The 24,238-nt window shown below is 36.3% G+C and overlaps 1 protein-coding gene across 1 annotated transcript in view; it reads left to right on the top strand.

Moving 5' to 3' along the window:
* Positions 1-252: 252 nt before the first annotated feature.
* LOC150098986 (myc box-dependent-interacting protein 1-like) overlaps positions 253-24,238 on the top strand; it is a 221,285-nt gene continuing 197,299 nt past the window's right edge. The window contains exon 1 of the mRNA XM_090404553.1: positions 253-467. Coding sequence (XP_090260679.1) covers positions 399-467 — 69 coding nt within the window. The 5' untranslated portion in view covers positions 253-398. The remainder of the gene's footprint in view (positions 468-24,238) is intronic.

Genomic DNA, 24,238 nt, shown 5'->3' with positions numbered 1-24,238 from the left:
GTCACTGTTAAAGAAGGCTTCGGTACGCCGTACCATCTAAAAAAAAGGCACAGTGTGTGTGTATAATATTACGAAAAGTTTTGCATTGACATTCTTTTATGTTATTCTTTTCTGTTATTCTGTTTCTAGTCGCTCAATTTTCTTTTTTCGTGTTTTTTTTTTTTTTTTGTTTGTTTAAAAGTTTAATTTTTCTGAACAGCGAGGACGCTGAAGTGTTTTGTAGACGTATGATGTTAAAAAAAGATTGGAAGGGAAAAAAATGCATGTTAAGGAACCTCTTTAGTCGAGTTGCTATATTTTACTTTCTCGTTTTTTATCATTTAGTTGGAGGTGCTAGGTTCCTGTCCTAAGTGAAGAGGAAACTACACCTCCAACTTTAGTGTAACGATTTTGTCGCCATGGCCGATGGTAGAGCTGGATCATTTAGCCGAGTAGTTCAAAAGCATGCTGGACGTGCGAAGGAGCGGGTATAGTCGATAATTATATAATATTTAATTAAATATATGTCTGTATATAAAGTAAGAGTTTGCGGGTTCGCCCCCAAATTGCGACTAAAGTTGCCTGCTGGCTTCAATGCTGCACTATCACATGTTTTAATTTTATTTTTATCCATAAGCGTAACCATAAATAGTGATGGAATCTATTAACGTTATTAGAATATTTCAATCAGGAATGGGATAGGCATGGTTTCTAAGAAAGTAACTCATTTACCTAATGAATGCTGTTTGTTCATCACGTTATTTAATGCGAAAATAGTTGAAACACGTGAATCAAATAATTTCAGAGGCTGATACCACGATCAGAAAGAAGGAATTTGTGTGCAGTTGAAGTTATTGTCATTTGAATTTGCTTATTTTAATTGCATCCCAAATTAATAATCTCGTAGATACCAACTAACGATATTTTTTCTTTTTATTGTGCAGTATAAGAACTGGCGTAGATTCAGTCCTCTCCAATTACCGAACTCCGCGGTTTAGCTTTGTATTCAAGGAGACGGTCAGTTTGAAACAACGTTAGGTTTATGGAGAGATAAACATGACATTCTCTCTCTACTGAAAACCATCACTTGTTATTCCTTTAAGTATACAGGATCATTTGAAAAAACCTTTGTGTATCTCATATTGCAATGAGAATCAAAACCAGATTTTTCACCATTGCTGTTACCTGTGTTGTGAAGACTTCGTGCTCCTTAATCAAACACATCGGCACATCACTACCAGTGATAGTGGTATGCCTGTGTGTTTGATGTGAGAAGTAGTAATATATTGATTTAACTGATTTTAAATGATTAAGTCACATATTGAGGGCTGTAAGCTTATGGCACTGTAGGATGATATAATTCTATACCAGTAGTGCCAGTTATTGTAATTTTTTTTAGTCGATATTCTGTATTTGGTTATTTCCATGTGGTTTGTTGTGTGTTAGATTTTCATATCTTGTGTTCTTATTTGGTTAGTTTTGTGTTTGAAATGGTATTAGTTATTAATGTAATTTTTATTTATATTTTTTGTTTAATTTGTGTTATTGTGCATGTTTCTAAGTTTGGTTAATTTAAAAATCTGTATATGTCGGCTATCTCTTAAGAAGCTGGGTCCTGTTATTTTCAATGAATAATGCTTATGTGCCAATTACAGAAACTTGAGTCAGTGACATGCTACATGTATCATGCGATTTTGTCATCTCATTTATTGGAGATAAGTAGCTTTTCTATATGTATACCATGTTCTGATAACATGGTTAATCCTATGTTATCAGAACAACTGACAGACACAGTTTGCTGTGACTGTCAGTTGTGAATATTCTCCAGCTGGTTTATCTTGAAGGGTGAAATAGTTGAGATTTTGGAAGAAAAAACTATAAGGCTGGCCAATTCACCTTTAGTTCAATTCTTTATTAAGGATCTTCATGTCCTAGAAAGGATTCAAACCCACATTTTTCTAACCACTGGGCATTGTCTTTACCAACTGAGCTGTAAAGGCTCTAAAAATCACTTCTGTGTAAAATTATTTTTCCTTTTAAGATCTCCAGATAAATGTATTCTTAGTTCTCTAACTTCAGTAAATACTGTAATTATTGAAGTTTAGCAAAATTATTGCTGGATACTGTTCTGTATTTATCAGTTTTTAGCATCTGTTAGCTTCATGTCTGTCCATCTATCAACCAGTATGACTTGCATTACTATTCAAAAGTGGATGAACTTGAGAAATTGCATAAACAGCTGTTTCTGTAAGATAGAAATATAGAAATCCAGTAAATGCCTCTGACTTGACAGCCTCTACCCGTCAAGTCAGAGGCTTCTCCTTCCTGTGGTGTTGAGTTTGTTTCCACAAAAAGGAGCTCTGGCAAATCCAGCAAGCATTCTAACTGCCAAAGGGTGCCTTCCTCTTTTGGAGGAAATGCCAAAACTAGATCCACTGGATAGTAAGTAATCTTCATTGCCTTGTGAAACACACCACCCTGGTTATCTTAGGCCTGAAGTGGAAAATGCTGTGTTTTGGCTCACACCGCAAGAGATCTGGTTTTTGTCTCCTTTCCTCCATGCAGTATGAGTGACATCCTTCAGGAGAATTGTAGACACTTAGAGACCCAGAACTTCCACCATTTTGAGGGTACATTAGTAAAAACAGTAGTCATGTGGGCCAGCCACCACATAGGATTTGGTCTGAACCACTCATTAATGAGCTAGGAGGCTTCCCACTCAGCTAATGCATAATCCTGCTGCCATATACTCTGCCAGGTCATGCCTCGAAAGAAGTCTGAGTAGGGTATATGGGAAGCTCTCAAGTTTACATTATGGCAACAGGATAGCTCGTTCTGTGTATCGGTATCATGCTCAAGAATATCTCCTTTCATTGCATGTCCCCATTGATTCCTACCATCCAGCAGTGAACAAAAAATAAAATAGACAAATGATGACAGTGACCAAAATAAATCTTCCTCAAAACAAAGCAGTGTTTAAAATATACCAGTCCTCATAAAAAAAAAAATATAATAAATAAATAAAAAAAATCACATTCATTTTATAAACATCTGTGGCATAAACTCTAACAACAACAACTAAAAAAAATGACACACATCATTACTTATAGACATCCAAAACACTAGATGTCTTGACAGCTGCTGCCTTTGCTGTAAAGGTGGCACTTATGCCTTGGTGCAATCTGACATTGCTTGCCAGAGAGAGCCAAATTTAGAATCGTCTGCTTTTGCCCTTCTGTGACTCAAGGATTCCTTGCCCCATTAAGTAACATTCGTTTGGTGTATTTACTGCTCCTACCCATGATACTCAACCTTCTGCAATCCAGATATCCAAATAGTGAAGTCCATAACTCCAACATGCTCCCCTTTTTTCAGCACTGCCAATCAAGCTGGATAGTTTCCCCTGTAAGCAGTGATGAAATACATATTATACATCTTCTTACTCAAATTCCTAATAATCTCTCTAGGTTACCAATATTCTGGGATTTTTTTATTTAAACTAGTTTTCCTTTCAGATACACTGTAGAGATCTCCTCTCTTCTCTGCAACTCAGATCACAATCTTGTGTATTTCCAGTCACACCGAAGCCTTCCCTATGGCCACTCCCAACCTCGCGTTCTTTTGGCACTAGAAAGGTACCAAGTGGAATGACCTCCAGATCTGCTATTTTTCCTATCTGTAGCCTAACTATTGCTTCATTGCTGACCCAGACTGTGTTGAGTGAGTCACAGAAATATGCACACTGGCATGAAAGCCTACATCCTCCATTCTGCCTGCAATCGTCATTAACTTTTCATGCCTTGGTTCAGCTGAAGATCTATAGAAGCAGTTGAAGAAAAAACTCAGCAGGTGGTTTACAACAAGAACCCCCCCATCTTTATACACCCTATGCTGAAGTACATGATAAATGTAAAACAACCATTAGCAAGTTGTTGGAAGTTTTTTTCACTTGATAATTGGCATGAACTATTCTAACGATTAGGTTACTTTTATGTAGTGGCTAATGACACATTAATTGCTTTAGTTATCACATAATGCAAAGCACACATCCTTTATTATAGGATGTGTGCTTTGTATAATGCTCTGTTATGGGAAGTGTTACTACCCAGACAGGTTTTGATTTTCATTGATGTCTCATGAGTGGAAGACAGATCCAGAAGAGATACCAAGGTTGAAATACTGCAGGACTCATATACAAGTAGTGAAAATGTGTATCACCTTATTATGAAGATATTCTGGATTACAGCTAGACATTGAAAATTTTTTCACTTGGTTATGAATTATGCCAAGAAATTATATTCCTGTTTAATTCTTTACTGAAGTGTAAGCAAACATAGTTTGCAATGAAATATCCTCTTAACTAGGCTAATTATACAGGTTGTGTGCCTTGCATTATGGGATACTAAAGCAATTAATGTGAAGTCATTAGCCTCTATATACAAGGAGCCTAGTCATGAGGATACTTTGTGTGCAAACTTTGTTTTCTTACATTTAAATAAAGGATTAAACAATAATTATAATTTCTTGACAACTTTTAACTTAACCATCAACAAATCCAACTTCATTGAGACCAATAGTAAAAAAAACCTGCCTCCTTTTCATTTGGAAAGGAGGCAGGAACTTGGAAGGCTACAGATGCAACTTCTGCTCACTTTCATCCCCTCTCTCTTTCCCTCTCTCTCTCTCATGCAGAGGACACCGTTGTTACAGCACCCAAAGATAAAGCTGACATTTTAGCATTAGTCTTTTCTTGCATAGATTAAGCAGATTGTCTCATACCATGCCTCCAGTGTTTTTTTGGAAAAAGACTTCATAAGAGAAATGCTTGATAACTTGGATACTAAAAATTTTTCTAGTCCCTATGGCATCTCTCCAGTCATACTCAAATATTGCTCTTGAGCTAACATTTGTCCCCTATTGTTTCTTCACTCATCTGTACTCAGCGAGTACAGGTGCCACTTATCCCAACACATGGAAGCAATCATATATTTAACCTATTCCAAAGAAGATAAAAGCCTCCCATCAAACTAGTGACCAACTGCCATTGCCTTGTTAAATTGTGAATGAAGCTATGTTATGTAATTTATTATTTTTCATTCACATTTAACATTGCTTATTAAATATTAATCATGGCTCATATAAATTTATTTATTATTCCTTAAATAAGAATTACTAATTAAAAATTTATTCAAAACCTGACCTATTATTAACTTATAAAATAATAATATGTTTAGAATTTTGTATAACTAAATATATATGGTGTAACGTAAAGTGTATTTTTATATTTAACTGTATACGTAATCAAAAGTTGAAGAAATAGCTTAAATATTATATTGTTCTTATTTGTGAAATATTTAATGTTATGTAATCACTCATGTAGCAGTAATATAGCATACATTACATTGGCGAAATGTTTACGCTTAGTCTATTGTCATGGAAACGCACGCGTAAACAACCACGAGTGGAGTAGAGCGTGGCGTTCGAACGTAAGGTGGGAGTGAAGGTCATAGATAGATAGGGATAGATAGAGCAGAGAGAGAAGGAAGGTCATAGATAAGACAGGGAAGGGAGAGGAATTTTATTTAGCGAGTGAGGAGAGAGTTTTGCGGAACCAAGATTATAAAATCCTGAGGGCAGAAATTCATGAGTTTAGTGTTCGGAACCTATAAGTAGTGAAACATAAAGTTTAATGTTATAAGCGAAAACTGCTGTTGTTATGAAGAAAGGTTGATACCGTAATCAGATAAAAGGAAACTGGACAGTCAATGCGAGAATTCTGATTAGTTCTAGTTAATTTGGATTACGATTAAATTCTTGTTGCCCTAGGAAAAGGTTATATTGATTACTTGGAGAAAAGTGAACAGGAAAAGATATTAGTACCTAATTACTGTTGTTTGGAATAGTGAAGTGCGACTTACAGTAATACAGTTTAAACTATGGAGAATATTTGTTATGTGTGTTCCGCTAAAGTTAATTAAGTTAATTCATAAGTGCTCTCTCAATAATTTGATGTATTGAAGAATTTGTCTGGTAAGAGTAGTTGTATAAGATTGTCTATTTTAGCATTAACTGTAATATATCTCCGATGCTCAAGGTCCGGAATATATTTGCTTGGAATATTGCTTACGTAGTTTATTGCCTGCTGTGAATATAAACATTGAGCTGATAGATTTGTGAAGACTGATTAAATGTGAAGTTGTTATATTAACTTGAGATAAGAAGATTTGTGTTTTTGAGACTGTGAATAGTATATGAAAGTTAGAACATTGAATTAGTATCAGTGACCTAAGAAGAAGTGTTAAGTTAATTGTATAGTTCCATTTTGAAATAGAGTTCTTGTATTTGTTAACCATATCATATATTAAATGTTTTATTTTGTTGATCTAAATATTGTGTTTGCCTGAATTCCTTATTATTGCACCGTTCATAAACATTCGAATCGTGCGGGAACCCCAAGTAAAAAAATGATTATAGATGATTCGGCCTAATGAGATGACTGTTAACTTAATTTAGAACTGATCCTACTATTTATATAGACTAATCTAAAAATAGGGTGGCGCAGTATAAATATAAATTTCCCTACTTTTGGATCGGTGATCATTTCGTAATTAGTTTTATTATTTATAAAAGTGACTTGAAACTAGATAGATTTAGAACACGACAGAAAAGATTCGTCACGACAGCCTCATTCTCCTACAGAATAATGCAACGGTTATCAGTAATCAACTTCTTCACTGCTTATAGGCTCACTAGTTAATTAGTGACCACTAGTATTGATCCTGTCAGTATAGATCTATGCTGATCTCTTAACCCATATTGTCCACTACTGGACATGTACCATGGAAAAAGTTCAGAAACACGTAAGCTCTTGCCCTTTGGCATTTCCAGGGCTTGTGATTGTGTTTGGAATTGAGGCCTACTTCAGCCCCTGCCATCCTCTGTTATTGGATACCCTGCTTTCTCTTTGTTCATTTACTGCATCCGATGGATGGCATCCTCACTTCATGCTTTGCTACTAGTAGGAGTGTGCCTCAGCACTCTGTTCTGTCACCTATCCTTTTTTCTCCTATACATAAATGACTTTTCAATTGCCACTAACCCTATCCACAGCCTTGCTAACAATAATACACCCATTCATTCTAGTCTTTTTGACAAACCATATAATTCTGACATCCTAAGCTTCAAGATCATTTGCAACAGTGCCTTGAACACTGATCTCCTACAATCCTTCAGTGGGGCAAGGATTACCTTCATTGCCACCAAAATGCACTCTTACCTTTTCTCATGCAAAAGGGATTTCAGCTCGTCTTTCCTTACCATCAGTAATACACACATCACTAGAAGGATTAGATCTTTCTCCTTGGACTGACTTTTTCCTCGAGCCTTTCCTGGCATAAACATCAATTGCATTAGTAGCTTTCTCAGCCTCTAAATAACTATGTGTTATTTTTCACTCAAGATGCTATTTTACACCCATCCAGCTACTGACTCAGTACATATCCCAAATCTCCCCATACCTAGTTTATTACATATTTGTGGTAGCACACCTAAAACTTCCATAAAAATTCATGATGCTGTCTAGAGGAGGGAAATTTAGCTCATAGATGACCTTCCATCACAGATGGACTGTTTCATCTCCACGTCTCTTCTGCAGTTACTCATGGTCATTGAACCCCATTTTCTGTTGGGCCTGTTAAAACGAGCAGCAGACTTAAAACCCAGTAATCATTTGAGCTATTTTGTCATCCATTTTATCAGTGATGCATGACCATAAAAAAAAAAAAAAAAAGATCATTTATTATTAGGTGTCACTTTTATGAACTCATTGTTGGAGGATACTCCAGTTGACAAAATCCACCATCTTCACTTAATAATCCTCTATTTACATCTTCTACACATAATGCCTGTTTATAAATTAAATTAAAAATGCCAAGAAATTATATTCTTGTTTGATTCTCTATCAAGTAACAAAGCAAACATGACCAGGCTACTTGTATGTAGAAGCTAATGACTTTACATTAATTGTCTTTGTATCCCATAATACAATGCACACCATCCTTTTGGGTCTGTAGAATGTTATGGAAAGTGCCACTAACCAGATTGGTTCAACATTTATTGAGGTCTCATCAGTGGGAACCAGACAGAAGGGGATATCCATAATGCATAGCATTATAGACACCTGAAAGAATGTGTGCTTTGCATTAGAGAATACCAAGTCAATTAATGTGAAGTCATTAGCTTCTATGTATACAAGTAGCCTAGTCATGAAGAAACTTCATGTGCAAACTTTGTTTGCTTATACTTGGATGAAGGATCAAACAAGAATATAATTTTTGTTAAGTATAGTCTGGGAAAAATTCCCATGTTACTCCTCTTAAACGCTATTATTATAATTATGGCTATTATAGCCTGTTTTTGTTTAGGAGTGTCCCTTATTTAAATACATTGGCTATCAATACTCAAGAGGGGTATATATATTTAGGGCATTATTGGTGAGTATAGAAGGTAATAAGGTAGAATAAAAGAGGTGGAAAAATTTTGGTACATAACTTTTTTGATTCTACGATGTCTTCTACTTCCACGATCTCGCTGAAGGTTGTTTACAAACGGGGGGGAGGAGCGTGGGGTGTGTGTTTTGACACGGGAAAATAAGTTTGGATAACCCGGGTTAATATTAATAATATATATATAAATGTATACATATATTATTTTGAATTAAGGCGCATTTTTGTTGGGGGGGGGTATACTTATGTGGCAGCTGGGGCAGGGTTAACGGGGTGTGGGGAGGGGAGGAAGGGTATACTTATGTGGCAGCTGGGGCAGGGTTAACGGGGTGTGGGGAGGGGAGGAAGGGTATACTTATGTGGCAGCTAAGGCAGGGTTAACAGGGTGTGGGGCCACACCCCGTTAACCCTGCCTTAGCTGCCACATAAGTATATCCTTCCTCCCCCCCCCACAAAAATGCACCTTAATTCAAAATAATATATGTATACATTTTTATATATATATATATATTTATAAAAATAAATTTAACTGACTAGAACCTGAGAAAGTATAACAAAAACCTTTAATACATCACAACTAGTTTCATCGGTGCTCCGACTTCTTCAGGTGAGAAATAAAAACATAAGATATAAAATAACACGGTAAAAAATGAACTTTACAGCTTAATAAAAAGCAGAATAATAACAATCATATTTGAATAGGTGACCGCCTGCTACCGTTGGCATGAGTAGAATGTGTGCGACAGCTAATTTTTGAGCGCCAGTACTGGATTACTGCGCTATGGGAATCGGGTAAATTGTAGCTAAGATTATTGTTTAAATGTGAAGGGTCCAGAACTATTTCTTTTGATTCGATAATTCTTCTTTCAAATTCATCCTTGCAAATATATATAGAAAAGGTTGTACGGCTTGCCTAAGATCCATAAGGTTGACAACCCTTTTAGACCTATTGTGGAAGGGATTGACTCACCTACGTACAATCTGTCCAAATATCTTGCAGCTTCTTTAAAACATTTAGTTGGCAATTCTTCTTCCTTCATCAAAAACTCTGAAGATTTCATCTCAAAAATAAAAAAATTTGAATCTTTTAGACTCGGACAGAATGGTGAGTTTTGACATCGTATCTCTGTTTACGAATGTTCCTACAGATGAAGTTCTGAGTCTTCTTAAGGACAAGGTTTCTAAAAAAGTGTTCGCTCTTCTAACTCACTGCATCAATTCCGGCTATTTCTGCTACGAAGAGAAAATATACAAACAAACTAGCGGTTTAGCTATGGGCAGCCCTCTATCTCCAGTCTTAGCTAACTTTTTTCTAGAAGATTTTGAAGAGAAAGCTATTTCCTCAGCTACTTTGAAACCTAAACTGTGGTTACATTGATGACGTCTTCCTTATTTGGGGACATAGTTTAGAGGAACTGCAAAACTTCCTAAACCATTTAAATAACCAACATCAAAACATTAAATTCACATCTGAACTAGAGATTAACGGCGTTCTCCCCTTCTTGGATCTAAAGATCAGTAGATTTCCTGACTGTCTTAAATTTTCAATTTTTCGAAAAACCACCCACACTGATAGATATTTACATGGTTCTTCTCATCACTTCCCACCTCAGAAACTGGGCATCATCTCCACCCTCACCCATCGAGCAAGATGTCTCATTTCCACAGAAGAAGACCTTCAAACAGAGCTTAACTTCCTGAAAAACACCTTCTTAAATAATGGATATTCGTCTCGTAACATCACTAAACGTTTGAGACCACGCCAACATCCTCGACAAGAAGATGACTCCAACCCTATCACTCATATACAGTTACCTTTTATCAGCACTCTTACCCCAAAACTAGCTAAGATTCTGAAAAAATTCAACATAAAGACCGACTATACTACGCTGCCAAAACTTCGTTCTTTTCTGAGTCGACCAAAACACAACCATCTGCATTTTCCTGGTGTTTATAAAGTTTTGTGCAACTGTGGTCGACCTTATTTTGGCCAGACAGACAAATCTGTTTCACTTCGTCTTGAGGAACATAGATGTGACATCTCCTACAGTAGAGCACGAGCGAGCGCCCTTTCCAGTCATGTCCTTTTCTCGGCAAACTCTAACCTTGAAGAACAGCCACATCAAGTTGATTGGGAACGCACTACTAATTTATATATTTGCAAGGATGAATTCGAAAGAAGAATTATCGAATCAAAAGAAATAGTTCTGGACCCTTCACATTTAAACAATAATCTTAGCTACAATTTACCCGATTCCCATAGCGCAGTAATCCAGTACTGGTGCTCAAAAATTAGCTGTCGCACACATTCTACTCATGCCAACGGTAGCACGCGGTCACCTATTCAAATATGACTGTTATTATTCTGCTTTTTATTAAGCTGTAAAGTTCATTTTTTACCGTGTTATTTTATATCTTATGTTTTTATTTCTCACCTGAAGAAGTCGGAGCACCGATGAAACTAGTTGTGATGTATTAAAGGTTTTTGTTATACTTTCTCGGGTTCTAGTCAGTTAAATTTATTTTTATAAATGTATACATCCCGAGTAAATCCTAATTTCAACAATATATATATATATTATTAATATTAACCCGGGTTATCCAAACTTATTTTCCTGCATCAACATCCCCCCCTTACCCCATTTGTGAACAACCTTCAGCGAGATCATGGAAGTGGAAGACATCGTAGAATCAAAAAAGGTATGTACCAAAATTTTTCCACCTCTTTTATTCTACCTTATTGCCTTCTATACTCACCAATAATGCCCTAAATATATATATCCCTCTTGAGTATTGATAGCCAGTGTATTTAAATAAGGGACACTCCTAAACAAAAACAGGCTATAATAGCTGTAATTATAATAATAATTTTTGTCCTTTTTAATTTAATTTATAACCAATTGAAGAATTTCTACTGCCTATTTATGGTATTTTTGTTTGTAAAGTTACTGTGTTATCTTGGCTGATTTGCAATGAAAAACCAGAGTTTATCAGAGAAAGAGCCCAGTTATTTTCACATGAAGGACTGACACAGCTGAAAAAAGCATATATAAAGATTCCTCTCATCACAACGAGAATCAAACTCAGCTCTTTTCTAATCAAAGGGTCCAGTGTCGTGTTATTCTTCCAATTGTGCTACAGAGATGCTTATCAGTTTCTTGCGAAGTGGCTGCCAGTTGAAGTAAGCAATTGAAAGAATGAATATAAAGAAATGATATAATTTAGGAAAATTAAAAAGAAATCTATAATACTTTCCAAGTTTTCATATCTGCCACAAATGGTTCAAATTTTGTATATTCCATCAGCTATCATGAAATAAACCATTTACCGCTGTTTGTTATGCATATATTTTAGGTTACCATGAAATACACCAACCAATTGTGTTATTCACAATTGGCTGGTGTATTTCATGGTATGCCAGAGCACTTGGTAGAAATAAAATGAGCAAGGGTTTGATTAAAACAAGTTAATGGCCGAACAGTTTTTTTTTTTATTTTAAGGACTGCTACCTAATAACAAATTTCAGTGAAATCTGTACAACTAGAGCACAGATAGATAAAAGAAATATAATAGGTTCAGTATAGATTTTGCATAATGCACTTAAAAACTGTGCAGCATAAATAATAAATTTCAGTTCATATATTAGTTCTTTTGTAAATTGGTATGATTGGGAAGGATGAACTAATATTTTATAATTCTTACAATAATTGTTTCCATAATTTCATGCATTACAAAAAAGCCTCTATTTTTTTTTTTAAATTATTTTTTGCTTATGCTCCTCTCTTTTATTCTCCCATCTCATTGTTCATAAAATAACATAACAATGAGATTTGCAATTCATAATATGTACATTCAAGGGGTGTATGGGATAATGATACATGAAAAGTTTATATTATTACTTAACTTCCTATCAACAGTTTTTCCCCAAATTAGTTTCTCTCAGAACCCCAATATTGTCACATATTATTACTTTCAGGCAATGTATTCCTCACCAACTGATATTTCAATCAAATCCCCTCTTCTCGTTACAAGGCTGTAAGTTGCATTTCCCTCAATCTCTCCTCGTATTTGACATTGTATAGACCTGACACAAAATCAATAAACCCCTAATACCTTTCATCTCCTTGAAAACCAGGCAACCAAATCTGTGCACAGTAGTCTATATGTGGCCTGATCAAATCCTTATACAGTTGACCTTGAACAATGCAGGGGTTAGGAGTGTTGATTTCCCGTTGTTCAAAAATCTGCATATAACTTTTGACTGTCCAAAAACTTTATTATTATTTGACACCTCCAGAGATTCCAAGACTCATCAAGGGAGGGCACCTACTCTACAACTCTCCCTCCACCACTCAACCTCATCCACCAACTGCATCATCTACACCAATGCCATCTACTGTCCACCACCACCACCGTCACTAGTATTTTCACAGACAATCACAAACATCCATCCCATGGCAGGATTCGAACTGGCAGCCTTTTGTCTGGAGAGCAGATATGCTAACCACTCAGCCAATTAGGCCCACCACTAATAGCCTACTATTGACCATATAGTATGATTACGTAACAGTAGCCTAGCCTATACGCTAATGAATTAATCGTCATAAATATTTTATTTTTATGCTAATTAATTATTTAACTAGTCTTTCCAATAACATAAACAGCCAATTAATACATTTTGTATGGTATATATTATATACAGTATTCTTACAAAAAAGTAAGCTAGAGAAAAGATGTTGTTAAGAAAATCATAAGGAAGAGGAAATACATTTGCAGTACTGTACTGGATTTATCGATACTAAGTTTACATCATCTGTTTACGAGATGAATCATGTCTGGCAGTACCTACATCAGCATTGTTCTTATATGATACAAAACACTGCACATGTTATACGTATTACTAACACTAGACATCAAAAATGAAAAGCTAATCTGAAAAAGAAATTCATATTTATTTACAGGTATAACGATTCATGCGTTGATAAAGAAACAGCAGCAATATGATTGTTTTATGGTAGCTTAGTGCAATCGATATGATTGCTTCACTGTAGCCTAGCTTATACCTTAATGAATTAATCATTATAAAAATTTTATTTTTATGCCAATTAATTAATTTAACTAATTAATAATAGTTAATTTTTATGCATTTATGATTTAACACTGCATCTTTACGTTTGTTTACATTTCTATCAACTGCGAATGGTGCCATGTACAGTCTCTAAGTGTTTGTGCATAAGTTTTGATAAATTTTAACTTTTTTTTATAATAGATTTGTATATATTTATTGTAGTAAATGTTAAAATAGACTAGTATCTACATATATTTTATGCATTCATGACATACCTAACTTTTTCTTAAATTTTTCTATATTTCTAAGCTACTTGGTTCATCTGAGAGTTTTTTCAAATTGTCGAAATCTCTAAAAAAAATTTCCAATAGATTTGTTTTAAAAAAAAAGTGTATAAGTGGATCTGCACAGTTCAAACCTGCGTCCTTCAAGAGCCAACTGTACAAGGGAACCATATCCCCTTTGCATCTGCATACCAATGTCCTCATTATTGCCATGATCTGTTGGGATGTTCTTACAATTTTAGCAGTGTGACCCCTGAACTTTCAAGTCTCTGTCCATCATCACTTTCAGATCTCTTATCTCCTCCACTGTCTTCAAAATTTCTCCATTAATTGTATACTCTGCATCCCAACCTTGCCTACCAAATTTCAAGACCTTGCACATTGCAGTATTAAACTGATAGCTCCACTCATTTGCCTCACATAGTTTATTCAGATTCCCCTGCAAGGCAACACTGCTCTACCTTCTCATAGTTATTTACAAACTTTGCATCATCAGCAAACAGGCTGCACATTTCTAATTAAGCTGGTCCCAATGTCATTAATGTACAAGTTAAACAATAATGGTCCCAAAACAGATCTCTGTGGCACTCCACTAATGACATTCCTCTTTTGGGATACCACTCCATACACAACCATGCCGATACCTGTCTGACAGCCAGTCAGCTATGTAACTCACTAGTCTGTTATCTAATCCTATTTGTTTCAATTGAGCTACTAGCTTGTCATGTGGCAGTCCATCAAATGCTTTTGAAAAATCCAAGTACATCACCATATATGCATCTTCTTTATCGAGTGAATTTGTTGTTGTAATACATAAGCACATCGCTGAAACATTACCCCCCCCTTCTTACAAGCCCATGTTGATCATCATAAATATGCTATTATCAACCTACTTCTGAATCCTAGTCTTCACTAACTTCTCTAATACCTCAACACCTTATATTTTGGTCTTCTAAGGCACTTGTGACTGCATTATTCTACCTGTATCTTGGTCCTATAACTAGTCTTTTTCCTAGCATCAAACACCTGTTGTGCTAACCATTCCTCTTCCATTCTGTTTAAATGACCATACCAGCTGAAATTAGCTTTGCTAACACATATCTGAATGCTAATAATGTTGAGTTCCTAATATCTTCATTTGTAATGATTCTGTCATTGATGTCATCTGGTCACTCCTCTAATTCTATTATTTCAGAAGTGTGTTATAATGTGAATTTGATTCCTGAAAAAAGTCACTGATAACAGTCTTCAGTTAGAGGTTGAAGGAAATGAAAATTAAAAATGTGTGCAGTCAATACATCTACAAGAGATAATGACAGGATTTGCTCATGTGCTTATTCCAATACAGGAAAAACTTCTGTAGATTCCAAATAATAATATGTTGGTATAACGTGGAAATAGAAGAGGAAATAAAAGTGATTCTAAATCATGTTTTTTCCATTTCTATTTCTGTAGAATCATTTTTGTTGAAGATACTTAATAACAATTAAGTAAAGTATATATGCTCTGTGTGTATATTGCCAGCTTGGGAAGCCAAGTGAATAGCATACCAGCTCTCCAATCTATTAGTTGCTGGTTTATATCTTACTGTGGGATTTTTTTTGAATGTATTTATGTGGAAAATAAACTTCCATCAGATGTAAGACCTCCAACCTGTTTGTTTCATGTTTGCTCTGTAGAATAGTTTCAGATTATGTAAAAATATTTAAAATATATATAAAACAAAAAAGTCTTAGTTTACCCACAATCCTTTCATAGATAGGTGTTACATGATTGGTTTTTTTTGTAAGGCTTATACCCGAAACAAAATATCCAAAAATTATTCATTGGGAGTGGGCATAAGATACTTCTCAAACAGGTGGGGATTGACATTTTCATGCTCTTTGGGAAGAAGCAAAATAAGCATAAGTTGTACAGTTGAATCAAATCATTATGGACCAGGAGTTGTGGGTTTTAAAGAGGGAATGATTACATAATTTTGAAGTTTCCAGATAATCAGAATTTTGAGAGGCATTCTGGCATTCACAGGAAAAGGATTTGAATTGTTAAGAACTTGCTGATTTAAAAAAAAAAAAAATAGCCATTGATAATAACTTAATGAAGTTTAGGAAAATTATTTTTTTAATTAATAGCTGCTCATCTACTTAAGAATTTTTAATATTGCATTTCATGCTTTTGATATGCCATTACTCTAATGTAGGAAGAACATGTTGATTCCCTACATATTTGCCATAGTTAAATGATTTTCAGTGGTCCATTTTATGGAAGGAAAAGTAATGTATTAATGAGATTTTTAATGTTTTCCTTTTTTTTAAAAAAAAAAAGTTAGCTTCATTGATTTAATTTAATGGTTGGAGCAACTAAAGCCAACTCTCTTTAGTTGGTTAAACTATTTAATATTAGACATGACTAGATCCAAGAGATTCTAACATGTTATCATGTGAGTTCTCTAGCCAGTTGGTCACTTGGGATGTTAAATGAGTCATACTGCTACTTTTAAATTAAAGATATCAAGAAATTATATTCTTGGTTTAATCCTTTATCTAATGTAAACAAACAAAGTTTGCGTGGGAAGTCACTTCATGACCAGACAACTCGTTTATAGATGCCAATGACTTCACATCACTTGCTTTAGTATCCCATAATATATATATATATATATATATATATATATATGCGTTGTGGGAAGATCTGGGTAGTGATTCTTCTCCTGATTCATAGCATTATACATGTCCGTAAGGATATGTGCTTTGCATCATGGGATACTACAAGTGATGTGAAGTCATTAGCCTCTATATATAAATTGCAGTCGTGAAGTAACTTCACGCATAAACTTTGTTTGCTTACACTCGGATAATGGATTAAACCAAGAATATAATTTTTTGGCATCTTTTAATTTATAGTATAACCAAGTGGGAAAAACTTTCAACTGCTACCTATTTTAGACTGGTTATTTGCACTGGAGATTATACAGCCCTATTATTTACAAGGATTGAGACTTCTCAATCCATGTAAATAATAGGGCTGCAAGTCAGCTATTTCATAATCAAATATTAAAATAAAGGAAGACTTGAGACATACAACAAATTAACTCCTGAACTCTAGGTGCCAAGTAGTTCTCAAAATCCATATAGTATATGCAGGATGCAAAAATAAGATTAGAACTTTATTCCAACTAAGAAAATTCTGCCATTATCACGTCATTTCCTTTCAAAACAAGATCCAATAATGAATTACCATTACTCTTAGAATATTCTCTATCCATCTAAAAATAACATACTCTAGGTGAGTTTTTGTGACTAATGATTATTGTATTTATTTTATTATTGGGGTGGGAGGCAAATGGAGACATGAGTGAAAAATGAAATGTGAATGATGGGAGTATGAAAAGAAAAATGGTTGAAGGTGAAGAGAATGGCATAGTGGCCATAATGAGGAACTTTGGTTATTTCATGGTGCAAAGCATAAGATGGGATGACTGATAAAGCATTAGTTGAGTGGCGAGAGTAAAGAAAAAAGAGAATGAAAGATTGAGAGTAGGATAGGTGTGCATGATGAAATTGTGTTTTCCTGCAGAGATTAAAGAAGGAAAAAGAAAGAGTTATTGTTTTGTCAGTTATGTAAACGTTAACAAATATTGGATGAAAAAGTTATTGAAAGAAGTGAAAAATAAGAGAGAAATAAGGATTGTCAGTCTTTTGCTGAGATATGATAGAATCAAATTGAGAATAGCTTTGATTTCAGATGAATCTCTGCATTTTGTGGAAAGAATGTATGCACCTTTTAGATGAATTAGTGAATTTGATAGATGAAAGGACTTGTATATGAGTGAGTAGATTTGGAGTTGAGCTTAATGCAAGTGCAAAAGCAGGGTAACTTTTCAGAGGGAATGGGTGCAGTCACTTTTTGAAATGAGTGAGTGCAATAATGAGAAACATCAAAAATGATGAATGCAATTATTCCAATGCCAAGGCTAAATGTGACATTTATTAAAGGATACAAGAGTATCTGTTTGCCTAAGGAGATTTTTCACCCCTGTCTAATGCTTCTGCCGTTACTGATGTCAGAAGCATTAGACAGGAGTCAAGAGTTTATCTAGCTCAGCTTGGCAAAAACAGTATAATATTGGTGAGACTTGGTTGATGGAGAAGATATAGTTATAGGGGATAGATTTTAATCGATATTGTATTTTCAGGGAAATAGGGAGCCTTGGGGAGGGTGTGAATGATTGCTGAATGGTAGCAGAACTGCAGCCAGTAGTAGAGCTTTGTCAGTAGGACACTGGTAGAATTATTCTTGTCTAATTAATTTACTTTGTATAGCCTCCATAGCTCAGTTGGTATAGACAGGTCTTTCTGAACACAGGTCTTTCTGACTTTGGTCAGAAAGACCTGTGTTTGATTCCTGTTGGTGATTTGAAGAATCATTATCTGGTCTCTTTTGATGAAAGGTGAGTTAGCCGGTCTGATACAGAGGTAGGGGGTTTTATCCACCCAGAAACTTGGGTTTTTCGTCCCCCAGAACAGGCAAACCAGCCCCGTGAACACACATGGATTACAATCAGGAATACCTAAGACCCAGCCATAAGGCTGACTCGTCAGCTATGCCAGTCCTGAGCTTGAATAAAATTAGGGGGGATTGAGATGGTGCTGTAGTCTTTTATCCACTTAACTCGGTATATATAGTTTGCATGCCCTCAGTCTGTCCTCATAACCAATGTTGTACATTCATAATTTTTGTTATCTGCCTCTGCGTCACCCCCTCCAAAATTTCATCTTCTTCCAATCTCAGTGAGTAGATCTGAGCACAGAAATGCAGATATGGTCTGTGCTCCTGAATATTGTAGCAGTTCTCTGAGTTATCTTCATAACCCCTGTAATATATCCTCTTAACTTCTATCAGCAATCATCCCACGATCCCTTACTTTCTACACTTTTTCTAGTATAACTCCCAAGTGAATATGGAGCAACCCTTCTGTGGATCCCATATTTCAAAACCTTGCATTGACTTGTGTTAAACTGATATCCTCATTCATTTTCCCATCTTTCCAGCTTATTCAGATCCTCTTGAAAAGTCAAAAAAAACATCAGCACTATTATTAACCCTCCCAAACTTCATATCATCTGCAAACCATTGACAATATCATTTCAATTCACTAACCTAATATCCAAACCCATATGTTGCAACTTAAATACCACCAACTTGTCATATTTGGAATGATTTTTAGGGGAGGGAGGGGGTATCGTTGTTTGCTGATATCAAATTGTGGAAGAAATACTTGATAAAAAAAAATGTAGAGATCCTGCAGGATTTAAATTGACTGGTGGTATAGAAAAAGATAATGGTTGAGAGTATAATGTAATCGCTGCATAAGTTATGCAGTGACAAGGAGATATTCAGTTGTTTGCAGATGATATTGAAGCTTGGGAGGGTTAATAATTAATTAACCCTCCCAATAATTAACAAATCTTAGTTCTAGTTTTAAGATTTAGTTAATCAAAGCGATGTGGAGCGCTTGCAGGACAATTTAAATAGGCTGTCAACATGGACAAAAAATAATGGATGTCAGTTTAATGTCAAGAAATGTAAATTTATGCATTGGGAAAAATATATTACAAGCTGTGTATTATATTGATGTTACTGTACTCCAAGAAATAGATGAAACTAGAGATTTAGAGATGGTGGTAGACAGAGAGCTAAAGTTTAGAGGACATATTGCCAAGGTAGCCCATAAGATTACTTGGCTATTAAAGAACATATTAACATGTAGATAAGGAAGTTGTTATTCCTCTTTATAAGGCCTTGATATGTCCACATCTGGATTACTATGCTCAGGTCTGGGTTTCTTGGGGATGAGGAAACAGTGGAGAGGATTCAGAGGCAAGTGACCAAGATGGTGAGTGGCCTGTGGAATCCCTATGAGGATAGATTGAGAGTGTGTGGATTACAGAAGTTGGTTGATGGGAGAAAAGGAGGGGATAGAGTAAAAGTTGCTAAAGAATTTTATAGGATTGATACAGGTGAAATGTTTCAGCACTTAGTTAGAGGGACCAGAACAAGGGGGTCATCCCTGGAAGTTGAATAAAGGTGTGGTTAGTAGGAGTGTGAGGACTAGATTTTTCGCTTGGATAGTTGTGAATGAGTAGAATGGGTTGCCAGAGTCAGTTGTGAGTGCTTTGTCCATTAATGGGTTCAAGGAGAAGTATGAGAGATTGGGACTGCAATGATCTTCGGACTCCATGGAGGTGCCTGTATAATAATAAGATTGTACTTCATATTATAGGTGAAACTGGGCTATAAGGAATCAAAGCTAGAGTTTTGAGAATGGACAGAATTGTAGTTCAGAGGACATATTGGAAAAGTAGACAATACTTTTTTTAGAGAAAAACTGGAATATTAAGTGCCACCAGTACCATCAACAAGGTATAGCATAGAGGCAGCTTGCCTCACAATGCTGCTTAATAAGGGTGCTCGTTCAGCCATATTGCGGTAGGCACTGTCGCTACACTAACAATTCCTGTTAACGTAGCAAGTGCGGAAAAGTTTTTCCAAGCTTAAACAATTAAAAATTATTGCAAACAGCAATGATCCAAGAAAGCTTGCCCCAAGAAAAATTGGTTGGTCTAGCAACTATATCGATAGAGGTGGACATAGCCTATAATTTAAATTTAGAAGAACTTATAAACAGTTTTATTGCACAATATCCCCATGCAGCAAACATTTAATTAATATGTAGTTATGTAATCGTTTTCCACTAACGTTTCTCTTGTAATAAAAACAAAATAACAATATAACAATTTGAGATTTTCTTATATTTTTGTCTTATAATCCATCAGGGGCAATATTTAATTGTTTGCCTCAGGGCGTGATCTAATCTGGTGATGGCCCTGGGTTCCACGGTCGATTTTCTTGAGTTCACGGGATGAAAAACCCGAGTTTCTGGGAGAAAAAAACCTGCTTGCCCATGCTGCACGTTCCTTCGTGTGACCAAACACTGTGGTGTGTAAACTCCACATCCACTGAGCTACACAGGCTCTCGTAATTATTTATTTTATTTATTTATATGTTTATTTTGAATTTAATAAACATTTTTTCGTTTTTGATAGTATTATTATTATTATTATTCCGGGCAACTCCAAGGAGTCTACAGACTCATCAAGGGAGGCCCTAATATCATGTCAAGAACAACTATTTGACATTCACACAGTATCTATCATACCTTGCCTTGAACTCATTCACGGTCGTAGCACCCACAACAGACTCTGGAAACTTATTCCACTCATTCACCACTCTCCAAGTAAAAAACCTAGCTCTAACACCCTTGTCAACCACACTTTTGCCCAGCTTCCATGTATGGCCCCTAGTCCTCCCACCACCAGTCATATTTTCAAAAATATCTTCTGGATCTATCTTATAGAAACCCTTCAGTAATTTGAATGTCTCAATCATATCACCCCTCCTTTGCCTATCGTCCAATCTCTGCAACCCACAAATCTTCAACCTATTCTCATAAGGTTCATTCCACAGACCTGCTATCATCTTGGTCACTCGTCTCTGGATCCTCTCCACTTCCTCTCCATCACGAAGAAACCCTGGCGCCCATAACTGGGCACAGTAGTCCAGATGGGGTCTTATCAAGGCTTGATACAGAGGAACAACAACTTGTTTGTCTCTGCATGTTAAAGTATTTTTCATAAGCCAAGTGATTTGATGAGCTGATTTAGTCACTTTTGCAATGTACCCCCTAAACTTCAATTCCCTATCCACCAACACTTCCAAATCCCTGGCCTCAACAATCTCCAGGAGCACGGTTCCACCAATGCGATATACTGATGCTATTCTTTTCACCCCAAAGTGCATGACCTTACACTTTGCCACATTAAATTGACATCCATTTTTCCTAGCCCAGTCCTCCAAACTATCCAAATCATCCTGTAAAATTTTGACATCCTGTGCACTCACAATTGCTCTACCCAACTTTGCATCATCAGCAAACAAGTGAACACTTCCTCTCAAATCCTTTCCTATATCATTGATGAACAAATTGAAAAGCAGTGGTCCAAGAACAGAGCCCTGCGGCACACCACTAGTCACAAGCCGTCTTTTAGACTCCCCTCCTGAATAAACCACTCTCTGGTATCTCTCCTTCAACCACCCTCCTATCCATCTCACCAACCTATCTATCCCCATCTGCTCCAGTTTACTGATTAGAGTTCCATGTGGTATCCTATCAAAGGCCTTGGCAAGGTCCAGTAGTATCACTGTAAACCCATTACCCCTATCCAGTTCAGCCGTAACTTTGTTATAAAACGTGAGGAAGTTACTGAGGCATGATCTACCCTTCACAAAACCATGTTGTCCCCCATACAATATCCCATTTTCATCTATCCAATCCTGTATTCTTTTCTTGACTAATTTCTCTAAGACCTTGACAATGATTCCTGATATGCTAATCAGTCGGTAATTTAAAACAGCAGTCTTGGAACCACCTTTATGCAGTGGAACTATTTTCCCCTCTTTCCACCCCCTCGGGACTAACCCAGACCCGAGACTCAAACAAAATGGTCAAGGGTACTGACAATTCTTTAGCTGCTTCTCGTACGACACAAGCTGGTATACCATCCAATCCCACGGGTGTATTGACATTGAGGTTATGCAATAGACTACTCACCTCCACTTCATTCACCACAATTCCCGTATAATCTACTGGTTTATTCGTTTCTGCAATGTCGCCACCTGGTTGATATATACTTGCAAAGTGCTCACTCAGTAACTCAACTATATCAACCGATTCAGTTACTTCCCTACCATCGGCATTCTTTAAAATCATTCTGCCATGTACATTTTTCCTTTTACTTGCTACATATCTAAAAAACTGTTTAGGGTTTCTTTAGCCTGCATGGCCAATGTTCTTTCGTAATCCTTTTTTGCTTTTCTTACCACACTCGTTACCCTTCTGGCCTGCGCTTTATACCGTTCATGTGCCTGCCGGTCACCTTTCTCCTTAAATTCCCTCCATAGTTGTTTCTTTTTTTTGCAGCTCAAGCTTAATGGTGTTATTCATCCACTTAACCCCTACTTGATTTATTATTCGGACTCTAGGTATACAGTCAGCCATTGCTTCATGCAAACACTTCTTAACTGCCTCCCATGCACTATCAACTTCTAGTCCTTGCAGTTGTACATGCCATGGCACTGAACCAATCAAACTCCTAAGCTTGTCATACTTTCCAGCCCGATAATTCCACATGTACCCTGTCTTAATTGAAAATTCCACACCTTTAGCCACCTCCCAAGTCAAGACCCTATAATCACTCTCACCAATTGGTGGCAATGTGGTCATATTTGTTACAGCCAAATCCTCAGATGTAATTACTAGGTCCAGCACTCTCTGACCCCTTATTTTCCATTACATGCTGTCGCAGATAGTTATCCCTTAATAACCGCATAAAATCCATTTCCTTCCTCCCATGTGTCCTCTCCTCACTCCTCTCAATGCGACCATAGTTGAAATCTCTCATAATAATTACCCTCCTTCCACTCATTTCTTCTCTTTGCTTGTGCATACTGTCACCACCATTTTTTCCATCACCTGGTCTATAGCAGCACCCAGTTGTATATTTAGTTCTGCTAGCCACAATTTCACACCAAATGGCCTCAAATGTGCTCCTTTCTCTATCCTGCAATTCAACTTCTATTCTCCTTGGCTGTAGCTCATCTGCTATCATCAATAACACACCTCCCCCCATTTTATTCTCCCTGTCTCTCCTGAACACACCATACCCCCTCGCATTCAAAAATTCTTCCCTCTTGTTCCTAATACTCCTAGCATTAGTGTACATGAATTTAAGACCCCCCCCCCCATTAGCCCCAACCGTACCTTGATGCCTTATATTAACTATCCCACTCTGATTTGTTGTCCTTATTCGCTCGGACATATTATATTCATTCATACATTCAACTGCCTCCCTAAGGACTGTATATCTACCCCCCCCCCTTAATAAATCTAGTTTCCCTGAATTTGCACATCCACTACATTCAGCAACACTTTCTCAAGTCTCCTTACACCGTAACCATTCAAATGCAAGCCATCCATCTTATATAGATCCTTTCGCCCATTGAACTCACTCCACACATCCACAAATTCCACACCACTCGTCATACATAACCCACGCATAAAGTCATTCGCAATTATGGCCCTCCTTTTAAACATTTCACTGTCATACCATGGCAAAAGACTAATCATTCTAACTCTCTCACTCTTTTCTTTTGTTACCTCAAACAATTCATTCAGGTCTTCTATCATTTCCATTTTATCTCCTTTCAAATTATTCGTACCTGCCACAACAATAATTTCTTTCACCCTTTCCCTTTGCTCTCTAATAGACTCAGTTACATCCTTT

The sequence above is a fragment of the Typopeltis vanoorti genome, chromosome 15 (genome assembly GCF_054136105.1).
Source record: "Typopeltis vanoorti isolate ZY-2024b chromosome 15, IOZ_Tvanoo_1.0, whole genome shotgun sequence".
Classification (NCBI taxonomy): Eukaryota; Metazoa; Arthropoda; class Arachnida; order Uropygi; family Thelyphonidae; genus Typopeltis; species Typopeltis vanoorti.
Note: the sequence above shows the minus strand (reverse complement) of the source record. Positions and strands in the feature narration are given on the sequence as shown.